The following is a 20,354-nucleotide window of genomic DNA, read 5'->3' as shown; positions in this document are numbered from 1 at the left end:
GATAAAACCATTGATCACATATTCTGGAGTTATTAATCATGACATTTATACAATTATATTTCTATATAATTCTTATTTCTTATATTTGATAGGAAATATACTGAATGAGAGCTGATCTCCCCCTACTTATGTCCTTCAACAAGAGATATTGAGATTAAGAATTGTTCTCCCACAGTTCCATTTACTCAACTATTGTTCTTGGAGAACCTGTGACTCTGCACAAATCATACTCCCAGATTTATTGAAATGTTCATGAAGGCCATGCTGAGTTTAATTGAAATGTTCATGCAGACTCTGACAGGCTGAGTTTAATTGAAATGTTCATCCAGACTCTGACAGGCTGAGTTTAATTGAAATGTTCATGCAGGCTCAGGCTGAGTTTAATTGAAATGTTCATCAAGACTCTGACAGGCTGAGTTTAATTGAAATGTTCATGCAGGCTCAGGCTGAGTTTAATTGAAATGTTCATCCAGACTCTGACAGGCTGAGTTTAATTGAAATGTTCATGCAGGCTCAGGCTGAGTTTAATTGAAATGTTCATGCAGACTCTGACAGGCTGAGTTTAATTGAAATGTTCATCCAGACTCTGACAGGCTGAGTTTAATTGAAATGTTCATGCAGGCTCAGGCTGAGTTTATTTGAAATGTTCATCCAGACTCTGACAGGCTGAGTTTAATTGAAATGTTCATGCAGGCTCAGGCTGAGTTTAATTGAAATGTTCATCCAGACTCTGACAGGCTGAGTTTAATTGAAATGTTCATGCAGGCTCAGGCTGAGTTTAATTGAAATGTTCATGCAGGCTCAGGCTGAGTTTAATTGAAATATTCATGCAGGCACAGGCTGAGTTTAATTGAAATATTCATGCAGGCACAGGCTGAGTTTAATTGAAATATTCATGCAGGCTCAGGCTGAGTTTAATTGAAATGTTCATGAAGAATCGCTAGTCTTTACATTCATGTTAACATATTTGAACTAATGCATACTTTATTAAGGATATTTGACAAACATGTTACAGTTAAACATGAATTTCCTTCTAAAAATAAACTGCTTTACCACTTTGGATACAAGCTAAGGACCCAACACACATCCTAAACTGACCGAGCTTATTGATAACTCCACATCTGCCAAGGGGACAGATTATATGTGTGTACATTTATCATAAACCTACAAAACTCAGTAAGTTGATATAAGGCATGGGTTCAAATATTGCAAAGGGAAGAACAAAAAATTGCCACTGCAAATTTGTAAATTTGAACAGTGTAAGCCTAAATGTTACTCAGTATGGTCTTGAGGAAACAATGATAGTCCGTCGGAAGGGGACGATAAATGGCTGACCCGTGTTAAGAGAGAGCCACATCTCTTGCACGTTAAAGACACCCTTGTAGATTTTGAAAAAGAGTAGGCTAATGCCGCTACAAGGCAGCACTCACACCCGCAAAGTGGAAAGGGATTAATATAAGTTGCAAAACTTGTTTCCCAATCCACTATAAATAAATATGTTTAAAATAAATGTTACTCATGGTTTATGGAAAATGTGTAAAGAATATTTCACATATATAGAATATAATTCAGTCCCTTCAATGTAAACCAATGAAAGCAGACAGCAGAAACAATTCATATTGTATTTGTTTTATATAATAGTCTAACATGAGATAGATTTTAACAAAGAGTTCCATCCCTGATGATGGCTAATAATGAAAATTGCAAAATTCAGTGATCAGCTTTTAAAATAGTTATCCCAATTGTATATAGAGAAATCATTAGCGTAAAACAATCAGATTTATTTCATTTTGAGAATAAAGGGCATAATTGACTATAGATATAAGGAAGATGTGGTATGAGTGCCAATGAGACAACTCTCAATTTAAGTCACAATTATAAAAGTAAACCATTATAGGTCAAGTTACGGTCTTCAACATAAAGCCTTGGCTCAAACCGAACAGCAAGCTATAAAGGGCCCAAAATTTACTAGGGTAAAACCATTTAAACTGAAAAACCAACGGTCTAATTTATATAAAAAATGAGAAACAAGAAACACTATTTAAGGTGGTACCCAACACTTTCACTAAAATTAATTTGGCTCGTTTAATTTTCATAAAATTTTGACTAAGTATTTATTTGACCTATTTAAAGAAAAAATAAAAATTTCAAAAATTTTGAACCAACCATTTTATCAGAAAAATTACACTGGTTATATCGCAGTTTGACAAACACCAATTTTGGTCATTGAGAAGCTTAATATTCCCTTAACAACAAAAGGTAATTAAAACGTTTAACTGACTTTACAGAGTTACCTCCCTGTAGTGTTAGGTACCACCTTAACCACATAAATAAACGACAACTACTGAACATCAGATTCCTGACTTAGGACAGAGGTGCAAACTTTAACTAATCACTTTTAGATAAACATTAGAATTAAAGACATTTAATTGTAGAAAATAATAATGGTCAAAACAAAAAGGCTGACGTCATAGTTTTAGTATTATTGTTTCACACTTGATTTATTGTTATTAATAAATATCAAAAAAGAATTTTATATGACGTATGCCAGAATGTCAAGAGATAACAAATTAATAACAATACATTTTTGACTCCCATGACTTATATCTAAACAAAGTCTGATTCCTAAATTTGATAATTGAATTTAACTTTGAATATACCAAAAAAGAGAGGCAAAAAAATTACCATAGGGATACTCTAACCCAAGAGTCGAAAATAAACTTGACAACACCATTCTACAGACAAACAACAGTACATAAAACACAACATTAAAAACTAAAGAGAATAAAATGAACCCCACACCAAAACTAGGGGTGATCTCAGGTGCTCTAGAAGGGTAAGCAGATCCTGCTAAACATGTGGCACCCCTTGTAGCAGGAAGGGTAAGCAGATCCTGCTAAACATGTGGCACCCCTTGTAGAAGGAAGGGTAAGCAGATCCTGCTAAACATGTGGCACCCCTTGTGAACATGACAATCCTCATTAATTTTCCTTAAAAACAAAATAAAAAATTGTTCTCTAGCTCTGTGCTTTAATTGTGACTTCAGTTGTTCTTTGTAAAGTGAACATTTGATTATATATCTTATAATATTTATTTCAACAATTATTTAAGCAGGGTTGATTCTAAAACATCACAATGTGGCACCAATGGTTTTATTATGGTTTGATTATTGTTTGACAAATGATATACTTGTCTGGTCTCTTAGAAGCAATTTCAGTGGGTAGGTTAATAGTATTGGGTATGCAGTTGTTTTAGCATAGGAACATCACATTCATTATGCCCTCCTTAGTCATGGTCAAATGTTGCATAGTTCACATGTTTAAAAGAGTTTGTGTTTAAGGGCATACGATACAGTTTTGATCCCGTATTTACATTTTGATAAAAATTTCCATATAGACAATGTTTTACCTCATTAAATCAAATATGTAATAAAGAATATACCTTCATGTGCTACTTTTTGAGTAAAATGAGGTCGAAATTTTGTATATTTGCTCAAAATTTGGATTTGTGGCCGTAGTTTCTCTTTCGAAAGAAAGACATAACTTTCTTGTTTTTAAAGATAAACACAAATTGTTTTTGTTAAATAATTTGTAATTTCTGTATTTTATAAGTATCCTAATAATTCATGCATTTTTTATTCAGAAATAACTCATATTTATCAAATGTTCATGAATGCAGAAAAAAGCATCATTTTTTGGTGTATATTTATCATATTTAAAACAATTGCACTATTTACGTTCTCATGAAAATTGGCACACATAATCTTCTCGCGTAATCAAACCAAATGGCATTTTAAAAAAGAGGGATCCATGAACTCATTTTCAAGTTAAATAAGTTTGAATGATAAAAATCAGTTGAAAACTGAATCTTTTCCTGATAAGTCATAGTTTGACGTCGCGAAAATAGCAATTTACATAAGCAGCGTCATTACCTCCCCTGTAACTGTATCGTATGCCCTTAATGAGGTCAGTTTAAAGGGAGTCATTTAGAATATGGTATTTGGTACGCAATTGTATAAGCATTGGGATTTCCATGGAGGGTTTTTGGTCCTACACCTTTAGTGATGGTTCATTAATTTTGAATGATTTACATAGTTTATACATGTTAGAGAAGTGCCATTTTTGTTTCAGTATTTACAATTTACTGTAAAAAAGAAATAACCTGCAGGTCAGTCATAATTCTATGTGGACTTATTCACCCTAAATTTTCATTGAAAAAATGGACACCTTGAAACTCAGCAAATGTGGAAATTAATGTCACTTCCGCCCAAACAATTTAATTGAGCATGGTTTTACTACAAGGCAACAGTGCTATTATCATAAGCGTTAATTTGAATAATTCATAATAAAAATAATGACATTTAGCAAATTTGAAAATTTTGAATAACATCTGCCAGGAAATTAACCAAGTTAACAACTGGACAATAAATAAAACCTGAATGAATCAATGATCACCAATTCTGGACTTTATATCCTGACTTTTAAACACAGATGTAGATTTCATATTTTTGAATTGGTGAAATTTCAACATTTAAGGGATTTTAATGATTTTATGAAACGAAATTTCACTATTTTTTTGATAGCTAGGTCTTTATTTGATTTGCAGTTGAAATGAATATGTGGGTTAGACCTTTCAAAGTTGAAGTTGAGGCCTCTTTCATTTAGTACGCCACTGTTTGAGATATTGTATCCTTTTTCTGGATTTTTTTCTCTCAGCTTACAAAACATGTGTTAATTCACATTTTGTACAAATTGCAATACTTTTATATATATATATTTATCAAAGAATGATCAAAGTTTCTGCATCCAAGCTTAAAGTGCAGTTAACTATGGGTAATTATTTCAAAGAATATTCAATGTTACTCCAACCAGTTAACTCTCAAGTTACTGCAATCAAACTCAGAGTTCATTCAACCTTATCAAAAATTTCAAATCATGTCATCTTCAAATCAACATCAGTGGTTATACCTCCTAGAAGATTTCATACAGCTACATATTAAATTAAAAGTTGAAGTGGACATCTTCTTGTGCATTGCCCAAACAATTGAATGTAGAAAAATTAGTAAATTCAAGATTTTAATCGGTACAATTTCAAGGGAAGGTTACCTGTTTAATGCTTTCTATACATGACTAAATCATCAGGAACAAATTATGTATTTGATTTTACTGTTTTTGGTTGCTCTTAATTGACAGAGAACCAGGATGTCCTACCACAGAGAAGTTAACCTGTTAAAAAATAGTAGTACACAGAGTCAAAAGTTGGTAATATGAAAATGGTCTATTGACTATAACTGTTTTTAAGGAGTAATTTAAGGATGGAAGGATTCTTGAAAGAGACATCATGACACTGTCTAATCAAGGCCAAGACTACCTGTTAGATTGTTGTTTCACACTTAATTTTGCCACCTTGACATTTACCAAATTAAGACATTGCCGCCCAAACAATTTAACCCATAAATGTGTAATTAACAGACATCTTTGCAAAAAATGTTTTGTACCGGGAATAACATCTGCAAGAAATTAACCAAGAAAACTACGATAAAAACTGGACTACCGATAAAACCATTGATCACATTATTCTTTACATTTATCACGGTGTAGGATGGTAACGGACTTATTGGGTTTTTGTCGGCGTTTCTGCACTAATCGGGTTCGGCAACAGACTTTTCGCGTTTTGTTTTCAGACAGTGTGACATAAAATGAGCCAAATAGACGAAAAGAAGTCATAGTGCTTATGTTTATATGAGCACAGAAGGTACCGATAATCTAACTTTGCAAAAAATTTCATTTTGCTTCGGTACCACTCTTGGCTTTTTCAAAAAGCTCCACACTAAACACGATAACAGGCCGAACACAGCTACTAATGGTGTGTTTTCCTTTCAAATACACAATATATTAGAATGTGGACTTTTTGAGCTCCTTTTTTTCATACAAAATACATATTAGAACCACGTGTGCATTCAAAAACTTAAAATATCCTATATTAAAGCTTTATCAAAATTGGTTGTCAGCCGACTAATCGGGTTTTCCTAAAATGGCGTGTTTTTTGGCACTGAACTGTTGAGGTTTATTTAGCACAGGACTTATTGTGTTTTTATTGTTTTACCAGGGTAAAAAAAATGATGTTTTCGTACTTTTTGTTTGTTTGGGAAATGAAAAATAAAAGATCTTAATAACCCCATGTATTTGACATCGTGTGCTAGAATATACAAGTCTGGAACTTCTCACGAACAAGTGTTTTTCCGCAATCTTGATTTTTTTTCTTTGAGTAAAAGTACATCGGTACGGAGCAATATCACATGCAATGCCAAACAAAACACAAATGGTCTATTTCTGCTCTATCCCAGATTAACATGTGAAGGTCTTTTGACGGATGTTTCGAAAAGACACGTTCATTCCGGCGTAATAGAAATATTCATATTGATGCATGTATGAGTGAAGCTTTATGTGTCATGCAGTCCTGAAAAACGATTGTTGATGGAGACGGTGAATAACTATGACAACTTAAATAATGAACCCATTTATGCATGTTAGATGCATGATTGATTTTTTGTAATAGTTGTTAGTGACTTTAAACGAGTTGTCAATTAACTGTGAGTACTGATGAGTTATAAGCCTTTTTCTCCTGAATTTTATAGTTCGTTCTTATGGTGTACTATTATACCACTGTCCCAACTACATGTTTAACCCCGCCACATTATGTATGTATGTATGTATGTGCCTGTCCCAAGTCAGGAGCCTGTAATTCAGTTGTTGTCGTTTGTTTATGTGTCACATTGTTTTCGTTCATTTTTTTTTTATATAAATAAGGCCGTTTGTTTTCTCGTTTGAATTGTTTTACATTCTTTTCGGGGCCTGACTATGCGGTATGGGCCTTGCTCATTGTTGAAGGCCGTACGGTGTCATATAATTGGTAATTACTGTGTCATTTTGGTCTCTTGTGGAGAGTTGTCTGATTGGCAATCATACCACATCTTCTTTTTTATACCTACTAGTTCAAATAACTATCATGTCTTGAAAGGCATTCTTTGGTGCCTTACATCGTCGCAGAAGGGCATCAAAGTAATCATTTAGAATAGCCTTCCCAGACGTCATAATTATTTGTACTAGAACCCGTGAACTGCACCTTAAGTTATGGTTCATTAGTTTTGAATGATTTACATAGTTTATACATACGAGAATGCCACTTCTATTTTCAGCATTTACAATATACTGTTATACCTGTTATACTGTAAAAAAGAAATAACATGCAGGTCAGTCAGACTTATTCACTCCAAATTTTCTTTGAAAAAATGGACACCTTGAAACTCAGCAAATGTGGAAATTAATGTCACTTCCACCCAAACAAATTAATCGAGCATGGTTTTACTACAAGGCAACAGTGCTATTATCATAAGCGCTAATTTGATTAATTCATAATAAAAATTGAAAATTTTGAATAACATCAGCCAACCAAGTTAACCAAGATAATAACTGGACAATAAATAAAACCTGAATAAATGCAATAACCACCTATTCTGGACTCCCTATCCTCAGACTTTTATACACAGATGTAGATTTCTCATATTTTTTTAAGTTTGATTAATGAAATATACTAAATGAGATTATCTCCCCCTTTTTCATTCTCTGAGAGAATTAAGATTAAGAATTATATTCTCTCTGTTTTCTTTACATATGACAGACTTAAATGTTGTAATCTACGTCACCAAAGGTCAAACAGGTCAAGTAACCTCTGGAATCCGTCTGTCCATCCAAATGACCTTGGGTAGAAAACATTTCATTGAAGTCTTGTTGTCTTCCATGAATGAGAATTATCTAATATTTGTTCTGCATCTTAAAAGTATAAAAACTAAAATCCACCAAGGGTCAAATGAAGTATATTGTAGCAATTATGGGCAAATGTATGACCTTCAACAATGAGAAAATATTTGAATTACTATTTTACAAAGACATAATGTCACATGTACTGGTTTATATAAGCTTTACAAAGACATAATGTCACATGTACTGGTTTATAGATTCAAGCTTTACAAAGACATAATGTCACATGTACTGGTTTATAGAAGCTTTACAAAGACATAATGTCACATGTACTGGTTTATAGAAGCTTTACAAAGACATAATGTCACATGTACTGGTTTATAGAAGCTTTACAAAGACATAATGTCACATGTACTGGTTTATAGAGGCTTTACAAAGACATAATGTCACATGTACTGGTTTATAGAAGCTTTACAAAGACATAATGTCACATGTACTGGTTTATAGATTCAAGCTTTACAAAGACATAATGTCACATGTATTGGTTTATAGAAGCTTTACAAAGACATAATGTCACATGTACTGGTTTATAGAAGCTTTACAAAGACATAATGTCACATGTACTGGTTTATAGAAGCTTTACAAAGACATAATGTCACATGTACTGGTTTATAGAAGCTTTACAAAGACATAATGTCACATGTACTGGTTTATAGATTCAAGCTTTACAAAGACATAATGTCACATGTACTGGTTTATAGAAGCTTTACAAAGACATACTGTCACATGTACTGGTTTAAAGAAGCTTTACAAAGACATAATGTCACATGTACTGGTTTATAGATTCAAGCTTTACAAAGACATAATGTCACATGTACTGGTTTATAGATTCAAGCTTTACAAAGAAATAATGTCACATGTACTGGTTTATAGAAGCTTTACAAAGACATAATGTCACATGTATTGGTTTATAGAAGCTTTACAAAGACATAATGTCACATGTACTGGTTTATAGAAGCTTTACAAAGACATAATGTCACATGTACTGGTTTATAGAAGCTTTACAAAGACATAATGTCACATGTACTGGTTTATAGAAGCTTTACAAAGACATAATGTCACATGTATTGGTTTATAGAAGCTTTACAAAGACATAATGTCACATGTACTGGTTTATAGAAGCTTTACAAAGACATAATGTCACATGTATTGGTTTATAGAAGCTTTACAAAGACATAATGTCACATGTACTGGTTTATAGAAGCTTTACAAAGACATAATGTCACATGTACTGGTTTATAGAAGCTTTACAAAGACATAATGTCACATGTACTGGTTTATAGATTCAAGCTTTACAAAGAAATAATGTCACATGTACTGGTTTATAGAAGCTTTACAAAGACATAATGTCACATGTACTGGTTTATAGAAGCTTTACAAAGACATAATGTCACATGTACTGGTTTATAGATTCAAGCTTTACAAAGACATAATGTCACATGTACTGGTTTATAGAAGCTTTACAAAGACATAATGTCACATGTATTGGTTTATAGAAGCTTTACAAAGACATAATGTCACATGTATTGGTTTATAGAAGCTTTACAAAGACATAATGTCACATGTACTGGTTTATAGAAGCTTTACAAAGACATAATGTCACATGTACTGGTTTATAGAAGCTTTACAAAGACATAATGTCACATGTACTGGTTTATAGATTCAAGCTTTACAAAGAAATAATGTCACATGTACTGGTTTATAGAAGCTTTACAAAGACATAATGTCACATGTACTGGTTTATAGAAGCTTTACAAAGACATAATGTCACATGTACTGGTTTATAGAAGCTTTACAAAGACATAATGTCACATGTATTGGTTTATAGAAGCTTTACAAAGACATAATGTCACATGTACTGGTTTATAGAAGCTTTACAAAGACATAATGTCACATGTACTGGTTTATAGAAGCTTTACAAAGACATAATGTCACATGTACTGGTTTATAGATTCAAGCTTTACAAAGAAATAATGTCACATGTACTGGTTTATAGAAGCTTTACAAAGACATAATGTCACATGTACTGGTTTATAGAAGCTTTACAAAGACATAATGTCACATGTACTGGTTTATAGATTCAAGCTTTACAAAGACATAATGTCACATGTACTGGTTTATAGAAGCTTTACAAAGACATAATGTCACATGTATTGGTTTATAGAAGCTTTACAAAGACATAATGTCACATGTATTGGTTTATAGAAGCTTTACAAAGACATAATGTCACATGTACTGGTTTATAGAAGCTTTACAAAGACATAATGTCACATGTACTGGTTTATAGAAGCTTTACAAAGACATAATGTCACATGTACTGGTTTATAGATTCAAGCTTTACAAAGACATAATGTCACATGTACTGGTTTATAGAAGCTTTACAAAGACATAATGTCACATGTACTGGTTTATAGAAGCTTTACAAAGACATAATGTCACATGTACTGGTTTATAGATTCAAGCTTTACAAAGACATAATGTCACATGTACTGGTTTATAGAAGCTTTACAAAGACATAATGTCACATGTAATGGTTTATAGAAGCTTTACAAAGACATAATGTCACATGTACTGGTTTATAGAAGCTTTACAAAGACATAATGTCACATGTACTGGTTTATAGAAGCTTTACAAAGACATAATGTCACATGTACTGGTTTATAGAAGCTTTACAAAGACATAATGTCACATGTACTGGTTTATAGAAGCTTTACAAAGACATAATGTCACATGTACTGGTTTATAGATTCAAGCTTTACAAAGACATAATGTCACATGTACTGGTTTATAGAGGCTTTACAAAGACATAATGTCACATGTACTGGTTTATAGAAGCTTTACAAAGACATAATGTCACATGTACTGGTTTATAGATTCAAGCTTTACAAAGAAATAATGTCACATGTACTGGTTTATAGAAGCTTTACAAAGACATGATGTCACATGTACTGGTTTATAGAAGCTTTACAAAGACATAATGTCACATGTACTGGTTTATAGATTCAAGCTTTACAAAGACATAATGTCACATGTACTGGTTTATAGAAGCTTTACAAAGACATAATGTCACATGTACTGGTTTATAGAAGCTTTACAAAGACATAATGTCACATGTACTGGTTTATAGAAGCTTTACAAAGACATAATGTCACATGTACTGGTTTATAGAAGCTTTACAAAGACATAATGTCACATGTACTGGTTTATTGAAGCTTTACAAAGACATAATGTCACATGTACTGGTTTATAGAAGCTTAAAAAGACATAATGTCACATGTACTGGTTTATAGAAGCTTTACAAAGACATAATGTCACATGTACTGGTTTATAGAAGCTTTACAAAGACATAATGTCACATGTACTGGTTTATAGAAGCATGATTTTCTATTTATTTTAATTGTACCTTCAAAGATTTAACCCTGGACACCTGGAATAGTATTATTGCCACCTCTCTGCTAAGTCAAAAGTTTAAGTGGGGTCAATTTGGAGCTTCGTTTCAGATTAGGTTGAAGTTCTAAGAATATTTTTTAGTAGTTAGATTGGTCAGATAAACAGCATTTTCTCTATTGAAATTTCCAAATCAGATTTAGATAATGAAATTTTCTGAATAAAATGTAAATCCACTCTGCCTTTCTAAATTCGTTAAATACAGCAATGCATTAATTAAAACAGGCAGGGTAAATACATTGTTTGCGAGCAACTTATAACTTTCTTCTAACCTGGGACCCATTTTACCCAACTAAAAAATTAAAAGAACACATTATAAATACCATGCATATGAAGCACTTTTCTGAAACCCTCAAAGCTGAATATTTGAAAGCTCATTGCATAGCGGATAATTGCAAACTTAAACTGTTGAACTTCACTCACTGAGCTATATTTCCAAAAAAGAACCTTTAACAAAAACACCGCTCTCCATCTAAAGTCAACTGCATGAAGGAGTTGAAATTTTAGTTTTTATAATTTTATCTTTCTTTTCTTTTCTAGTCTGATATTATGTGTTCTTTTTATGTCAGACATCATAATTCATTAATTGAAATTCAGGGGAAAACAAGAAAATTTGATGTCATAATTAAATTTTTGTTAAATTGTGTACAATCAACCAGCTGGGTAAATTATCTGAGAAGAATTGGAGAAAGTTATATATTAAGACAAGATAGTAAAATATCAAGGAAGACTAAATTATTGTCACATGATTTATGAGGGTTAAACATTAATAATTAAGGTTAACATGGTTTGAAAACACAGATTGAAACCTGGTAGTACAAAACGTATTCATTATTTTTGTTAAAATCATCATCTGACCTCGTTAATCAGGTTAGCAGTTTGGCCTCAATGGGGAAAATAATCAAAAATAAGCAGAAAATGAATCCGTCAAAAAATATGGTTTCACAGATTTTTTTTTTTTATACATTTGTATTTTAATAGCAAAAAAACTGAAGTTTCAAATTAGCATACAATTTTCCAAATGAAGAATTTGATATTGTTGAAATTAAAGAAGAAATTATAATGATCGTTACAGGTGATGGAAAAGTTATAAAATTATCAAACGGTATATTGCTTCAATAGTTTCATGAATTTATTTTCCTCATAAAAAGTTAGAAATCTCTGATATGATCATGAATTTTACCGTTATTGTCACACCCCTACCTGACAGAGCCAATCACCTGATTAATTACTGATCACCAAACCCAGCCCACAGGCCGATTGCAGGTGATACATCTCTTTCTTGTCAAAACTCTTTATTGATTTTATACTGCATGTTTTATAAATGTAGCAAAGAGAAAATAGACATCAATAGATACAGCATATTTGAAAAGTGAAACTTCCTTTGTATTTGGCAGTAAAACATTTAAATTTCTAGATATATATCTTATAGAGAGATATTGTAATTCAATACACAGATTATCTACAATATTGTTCGTACTTTTGAAAAGTTTTTTATTTAACGAGTGAATTTGATTGGTTATTTCAGGAGAGATGACAGAAACAGAGCTCCAGGTAGATAATTCTGGTAAGTTCATATTTATTTTATTATTTTAAATGATTAAGCTTTTTATAAAAAAAAAATATTTGTATTATATGACATTATATTTTAAAGTTTATTCTTTTTTTTTTTAACATTTATATGTTGCAAATCAAATTTCAACATGTTTGTTCTTTAAACTTTTATCACCTTTTTATCAAAGTTTTTTTTCAAAATTACTTTTATTATTTAATTATAATAATTAAAATGGCAAGTGAAAAAAAACACATAATTTCACAGATAGAGAAATGGCAGAACTTTTTATTAAGTTTTTGTTTCTGTAAATGCATTTAAGTTTTAACCATATGTATGAAATATATTCCAAAAGTTCTTTGAAGGTTTCCATCTGAAACATAATTAAATAAAGACTTTTCATTGGTACATAATACACCCTAAGTCTTTTCAGATTGAAAAATATGGAAAATCCTTCCAGAATGGTTTATTTGAGAAATTTCATCTCAAAGTTCTTTCACATATAATTACAGTAAAAGACTGCTAAAATTACTGTTAAATTAATGAAGAAAATGAAGTTTTTAAACTTTATATATGTTTGATTGATTAGTTGATGAATTATATTAAGGTAAATTGTAACAATTCAGTGAGCACCTTCTTCAGAAGGACCATCACAATTTGGTGGTCATAGTCATATAATAGAGATGTGTTTGTTGTCAGCATTGGCCAATGTGCAGATTTTTTTTCTCACCATAAGCCAATATTAGACTGATCCTTATGAAACTTGAACACAATGTTCCTTTGCATGAAAGAAAGCTGGTATTCAATTAGATTTGGGGTAGAGTCATTTGATATTTAGGGACACTTTATTGTCTAGAACAACTACTTATATCAGTGCATTAAACTGCAGCTTATTGAAAAAGTTATTACAAACTATCCCCTTGAATTGGAATTAATGAGATGATTAATTTCTGTGGTTTTCCATACCAAAACATGGACTTTGTCCACTTTTCTGACTATATTATATGGAAACAACAGGTGACAAAGTTATATATCCTTCAAATGCAATACACATTGTAAACCAACTTATTTTCACAGCTACTTTATTCTGCATCAAGCTCTTTGACTAGTCCACTCTGCAGCAAATTAATTTCTTCAAATTTAATTATTCAATTTTACAATTTTCACAACAATTTATATGTGTTTTTTTTCTGCTCACAAAGTCACAAAAATAAATTGCTCTGAAAAGTTATTTGGTTTACAGTATTGTAACCAGACTTAACTTGTAAAGTTATTACAGAGTAAGGATGTTGAAATACCAGAGTTGTGCTGTAAAGTTATTACATAATAAGGATGTTGAAATACCAGAGTTGTGCTGTAAAGTTTTCAATGATTTAAGGATTTGTACTTTTTACTCTGTAGATTCCAAGTTCATTTATAGTGTACTTGTGATGGAAGCAGTTATATAAATTCTTTATGCTAAATCTGTTTGTAATATAGGGGTCTTATTTGTTTTCTCTCTACAAACATTCAGTAATCTGCTTAATTAAGATTGGAGGAAACAGTATTTTTAAAGCTGTTCAAATTTTACAAAGCCATTTAGACCATCTAGAGGGTACAAATCAAGGTTAAAACATAGAACATGAGAGTAATACATGTATCAGCTTAATTTTTGTATGTTGATGAACAGACATTTTACACATATAAAATTGAGAATGGAAATGAGGAATGTGTCAGAGATCATAAAACAGCCAAAGGCTGTTCCAACTTAGCCTTAGTAAAAGTTTTTTTAGGCCTATAAACATAACGTTTAAATTAAAAAAAAATTCAAGATTAAAGAAATTGTTTGCACGCCTTTATAATGTTTTCAAATCTCAGCTTGAACCTGAGTAAATGTGTGTGGACATTCCGGCTCTATGCTTGAAAGCTAAAATTGTCACATTAAGTGTTTCTTCTTTCTCTTTCACTCCCTTTCTCTCTGTTCAAACAATCTGTACCACATCTTTTTATTTTAAGTGTTGAACCAACTACCGATTCTAAATGTTTTGCGTCTGTCTTGATATAACCTCATTATTTACTTTGTTGAACAAATTGTCTGGTCAATGCAATCACTTTACCTTTCTCTTTTTTTATTTGAAGTTAAATAAGAGAGAGGGATTAATCTGTTACCATTTTCTAGATTGGTTTTTTAATTGCAAATGTGAAATGTTGACCTATAACCTTAACTGGTATCTTGATATCTATGTATCAGACATAGATCAAAATCCATTCCATAATATTAAGGTTGGTATCAAAAGGTGGTAACATTCTAATTTCAGTGTAAATTTCTTCATTTGTGGGAGATTTTCAGGATTGGGGAGATAGCAGAAATGTTTGTTAATTTCCTATTTGAGTAGAACTAATTGTCTCACTGACGTATTGTAAATACCACATATCAACTGATAAAATGCGTTTGTGATTTTTGGATGCATATTAACAATGTTAGGAAATGGAAGGTTTAGTCTGAATCATGTCGGAGGGATAAACAGACAATATGGAATTCTCACAGAAAAAATGGACAATTACATTAATATGTAAATGTTCCTGTGTTTTAGAAAAACAAAAACATTTGATTTATTTCACTTCACCCATTACGAGGGTCATTCAAACGTCAGAAATCTAACGTCCATCCATTGACAGGGGCAGTAATTATTAAAGAAAGCGTCGTGTGATTTGGCTTTGGTTTAGGTTTTAAATAAGTTGACTAAACATATAAGAAGTGACAGACCTATAATGAAATCAGCATCATTACGCCGTTAAACTGCTAATTTTCTCTGCATTACGATTGCTGCTGATACATATATCATTGGTTTAAATAAAGGAATGTATTAGAAGTCAGCTCGTTCCTTTATTAGGAGAGATTGCCTTTTCCAGCCTTAAGTCTATCTTATTAAATTAGCTTTGATTGAAATGGATATCTCCAACTAGGAGTCATTTTGTTTTATAAACTTCTTCCTTTGGTAAATATTTTTCATTCTGGTTTGTAATTAAGTATTCATAGCTTTAAACAGTCGATGAGTTAACTTTAAGATCCAATTCTTTCTGGTATAATGAGAAAGCTGAATAGGTAGTGTTAGCAATCTACTAAATTGTTTTGTAATTTAGATACTATATGCCGTGCAGGGTGCAGTGTTGATGATTTAGAAATGTGCAGGGTGCAGTGTTGATGATTTAGAAACTACATTCTATGTTTGGTGTGTAGTGTTAATAATTCCCTAGAACCATTTAGAAGCATGTGTCACACAATGTACACAAACTTTAAACATGAGCAAACTAAGTTCTGTGAAAAATATCAATAATTTAAAGATTGGTTTTTCTGAAAAAAAACCAACAAATATAGTCTGTTATGCTAACTTTTGAGAGCGTACACAAATGAATAGAGATGTGCCATTACAAGGGTATGGGTCAATTAGATACTACCCCTAAAATGTTATAACAGTTAACATGCATAGGAAATAAACTGTCCAGAAAGTTATGAATTAATTTAAAAAGACTACCAAAGGTTTTTGGGATGGCTATATCTGTCTATCTTCATGCATCAGTTTTGTTTCTATAGGGCTAAATTATTCAATTCCAAGACCATATATGGATTTATATTTGATTATAACACCTGAACGTTTGTATGTGTTTGGTCTTAATATCATAAGTGGTGAAAATATACTTAATTAAAAAATGAAAATTGTTTGATACTTATGGGGAAGAAAACAGCTTTACAAGTTGTTAAACTTGACAGCTATCATAGAGATTGATGTTAATAAAATACAGTTATCATTTCAACAAATTTGACTTTCCACTTATGTGTGCTGATCACAAAGCATATTACTAGAATTAGGAAAACACCCTATAGTCCCGTTACATACTTAATATTATTATAAAGAACATGAGAAATCAATTTACTGATAGATTAATTTTCCCTGATAAAAACAATTGTAAATTTATTTACCATATGTAATTACAACGAGAAGGGTTCCGTAGAATTGTAATTTTCTGTGATTTAATTCTTTAAATCATTTAAATGTTATTTCCCGCTATAATTACCATCGCAGCAGACTGTAGTTAGCCTTTCAAAGCTTCCCAGTGACAATTGTAGATCATCAGGGTGTTTTAACTTTATACAAAGAACTTGCTGTAATCTTTTTAGGCAAAAACAATACAGTTTGGGCATCTGTAATGTGTTTTTGATGTTCCAAAAGTTATTATAGGGATGTGAAAATATTTTAATGCTGACATTTTAGATGAAGAAAGTTAATGCTCTAGTTTTTATATGCCAATCAACAATGATTGTGTAATAGTATTCTGTTCTCCATCTTGTTTTCTGTCTATCACTCTGTCTGTCCATTCTTCATTTCATGTTTTCATTATTGCAGGTCTCATGATAACACTAGTATTTTTTCTAGCTTCCAAAACCCTTTTTCACAAAGACTGGACAATGTAATAAATTTTTATCCTTTTTAAATTTTCATTCACTTTCAAGTATTTTGAACAATTTCACTTCAAAAATTGAAAAGAACTTGATCACATCCAGTTTGTTTTGTCCAAATCATACAATTAGATGTTGGATGTGAATGCAGAAATATATTTCGCTTCACATGGATTTAGTAACAAATTGGACCTTCGTCACAGATAAAGGAATGGACCTTTTTCACAATTTTGGGACAGTTATTGTAACTTACTTGCCAAAAATGTAAAATAAATAAATGCAAGGTGGTGTGTGATTTACCTCTAGTCTTAATGTGACAGTTACCTACCAACACAAATAGCCAGAAACATTATGATTGCTTGAGAGAGTTGTTGCCTATCATATGATCGTGTTTGAACTGCTTGTGTTTATATAGATACAATGTTAATCTGTACCAATAGTTAATCTGATTTCTCAAGAGAATGATATTTGAATAGGAAATACATCATGAAAAAAAAATATTGATTTAGCAGATTTTTTATTTTTGGAAACAAGTTGTAAAATTTATGGATGTGTATATAGCTGACAAATTATTTAAGTTCATAATGATTCAAATAGTTTAGGCATTACAGAAGTTCTATAATTGTTCGAACTTTGCAACATAAAAATAAAGGAGATGTGGTAAGTTTTCCATTGAGATTGCTTCGGAAAGTTTCATATAGAAACAAGTGTAAAGAAAAATTTAAGTTGTTATTTTTCATCTAAATAGGACATCATTCTGGTCAGCCTTTTTTTTATCTTTTACCAGACATATCATTTACTTTGTCAAGTGACTATTCAAAAGTAATGGTCATTAATCTGGTAAAGGTTAACTGTGATGACAGAACCTCTAGGTGTGACCAAATACGACAGAAGTAGATAAACAAATTTCAATAAGAAATCTAGAGATCTAATCAATTCTTCCTGTATTTAATAAAAGACCATCACCAAAGGTCACATCAAAGGTCACAAAACTGACCTAGAAGTGCTCTGGAATGGACATGTAACACTGGCAACTCAAACGTTTGGGGAAAAGTTGTCAATGAGATAACTCTCCACCAGAAACCAAATAACAATTATAAGAAGGTAACAAAGGTTTCATGGCCTTCAACAATGAGTAAACCTCATACTGCATAATCAGCTATAAAAGGTCCAGTGTTCACAATGTTAACATTAAAGAGCTTCTATACTCTAAGGTTATTCTGGAGGTCAAGCAGAAATCAACATAAATCTACAGAATATGGTTCCAGCAGATAATAATAGTGTCAGTATAATCAAATAAGTCCTGTAATATACAGTCTAAAAATAATGATGCCTTGTTCACTAGTTGGAATTGCTTTATTAAAAGTGCATATTTATTTGTTAAACCAATTTGGGTGAAAAAATTTAATTTGTTATATTTTTTACTGTAAAAATATTTGACTGTAACGTTTTACTACAGTATAATATGCCATTGCTAATTTATAAAAAAAAAATTGCTATATTTATATTCAGTATGCATCACCTTTTAACCAAGCGATATTATTCAATAATAACAATTCCCTAAGTTAGCTTTCAGAACAAATACGATATGTAAAATGTATTAGGAAAACTTAACACTTGATGAAATTGTCAATATCTAGTTAAGAAATGGAAGAAAACAAGTCCTGGTCCATAGATTTATCTTTTTGATGAACGGAACCAATTTAGAGAAAATTATCCTGCTCTTCATGATGTGATGAGGGTTTGATCCCTCAATTAGCTATTTTCTTTTGTATTTCTTTTTCAATGGGAAATTTTGATAATTGGAACGAGTTAATAGGAATGTATATTGACAAACACAATTCTGATTGATTGTTTTAGAATGAAGAATCTGCCAATTGTTTTAGATAACATTGATTAGCTAGAGTTGCCTGCCCCTTATCACGACCCCCATCTGTCTATTAACACCCCTCAGCGCCACCTTGACAATAGAGCTCATCAGTCTGTACGTTAATCAATTCTTTTAACTTTCATCGTCTTAAGAAAGCACCAAAACAAATATGTAATTTTATATATTGCAAAAGGCTATGGCCATCGTTTCATGTGCTACCATGTGAATGATTAAAATGGTCTAATATCTAATTGAAAAAGAGCAGAGAAGGTTAGGATTACAGCTCATGGTATATCTAACCAATAATTGGATGCGGAGGCTAGCTCAGTTGCTTCAATTATAGAAGCCAATTAAGGGTATAACACCGTCCTGAAGTTTGTGAAACACCATTTAATGTGATGAATCTGTCAGGCATCCATTACGTATATTACTTTCAAAATGAAAATGAATATAAAATATAGAGATATTATAGTGGGTAGCAAAACTGAAATATTACACAAACCTGTTGGTGCTAAAAGTCAGTACATTAAACAACCAAATTTTTGGTTACATAAAATCATCACAGATAATCAGGTTAAATCTTCAGATGAATAACCTGTTCCGTCCTTTTGTAAAACTAAACAAAAGGTTAAAGTTCAGGTGATGCTGAGCTCAGTCAATCTTCAGATAAATACTCTTTCCCTTTTTTGTAAAATAAAAGGTTAAAGTGCATGTGCTGATGAGGTCAATCTACAGATGAAAACCTCTAACTCCTGTTATAAACCTTAGTTATAGATATCTCTAGCTTCCAGCTCTACAATAGAGTCATCAAAGGACACTATAGGCCACTCTGTATCTACTAGCTTCCAGATAAAGGACACTATAGGCCACTCCTCTGTATTTTCTCCTTGTTTTATTAATATCAATAAAGGACATGAGATGTCAAGCTTGTCTTTCTTTTCTTAAAGGTCATATCTCTTTACCAAACATTATTTACTCTAACTCTTAAAATAGAGCAAGTGACTATTCATAAGTTGGTCAGTAACCTTGTAAAGGTTATTTGTGATGAAAGAACCTCTAGGTGGGACCTGTAATGATTTGAGTAAAAAAAAATGTTTTCAATATGATAATCCAGGTTCTTCCTGTATAAACCTATAAAAGACGATAAGTAAATACGTTCACACCATAGGGAGCTGACTGACCAGTAACATTATAGTTTGACCCTGCTCTGAAATAAAACTACAGTTC

At 31.6% G+C, this 20,354-nt stretch overlaps 1 protein-coding gene across 10 annotated transcripts in view; it reads left to right on the top strand.

Annotated features, from left to right (window-relative positions):
- Positions 1-20,354, top strand: part of LOC139529837 (LIM domain only protein 3-like) — a 122,377-nt gene that overhangs the window by 48,073 nt on the left and 53,950 nt on the right. For all 10 annotated transcript variants that reach the window (XM_071325752.1, XM_071325757.1, XM_071325756.1 and 7 more), the window contains one exon: positions 12,796-12,834. In XM_071325752.1, coding sequence (XP_071181853.1) covers positions 12,796-12,834 — 39 coding nt within the window. The remainder of the gene's footprint in view (positions 1-12,795; positions 12,835-20,354) is intronic.

This window comes from Mytilus edulis, chromosome 7, assembly GCF_963676685.1.
Source record: "Mytilus edulis chromosome 7, xbMytEdul2.2, whole genome shotgun sequence".
NCBI lineage: Eukaryota > Metazoa > Mollusca > Bivalvia > Mytilida > Mytilidae > Mytilus > Mytilus edulis.
The sequence above is the reverse complement of the archived record's forward strand: the minus strand, read 5'-3'. Positions and strand labels throughout refer to the sequence as shown.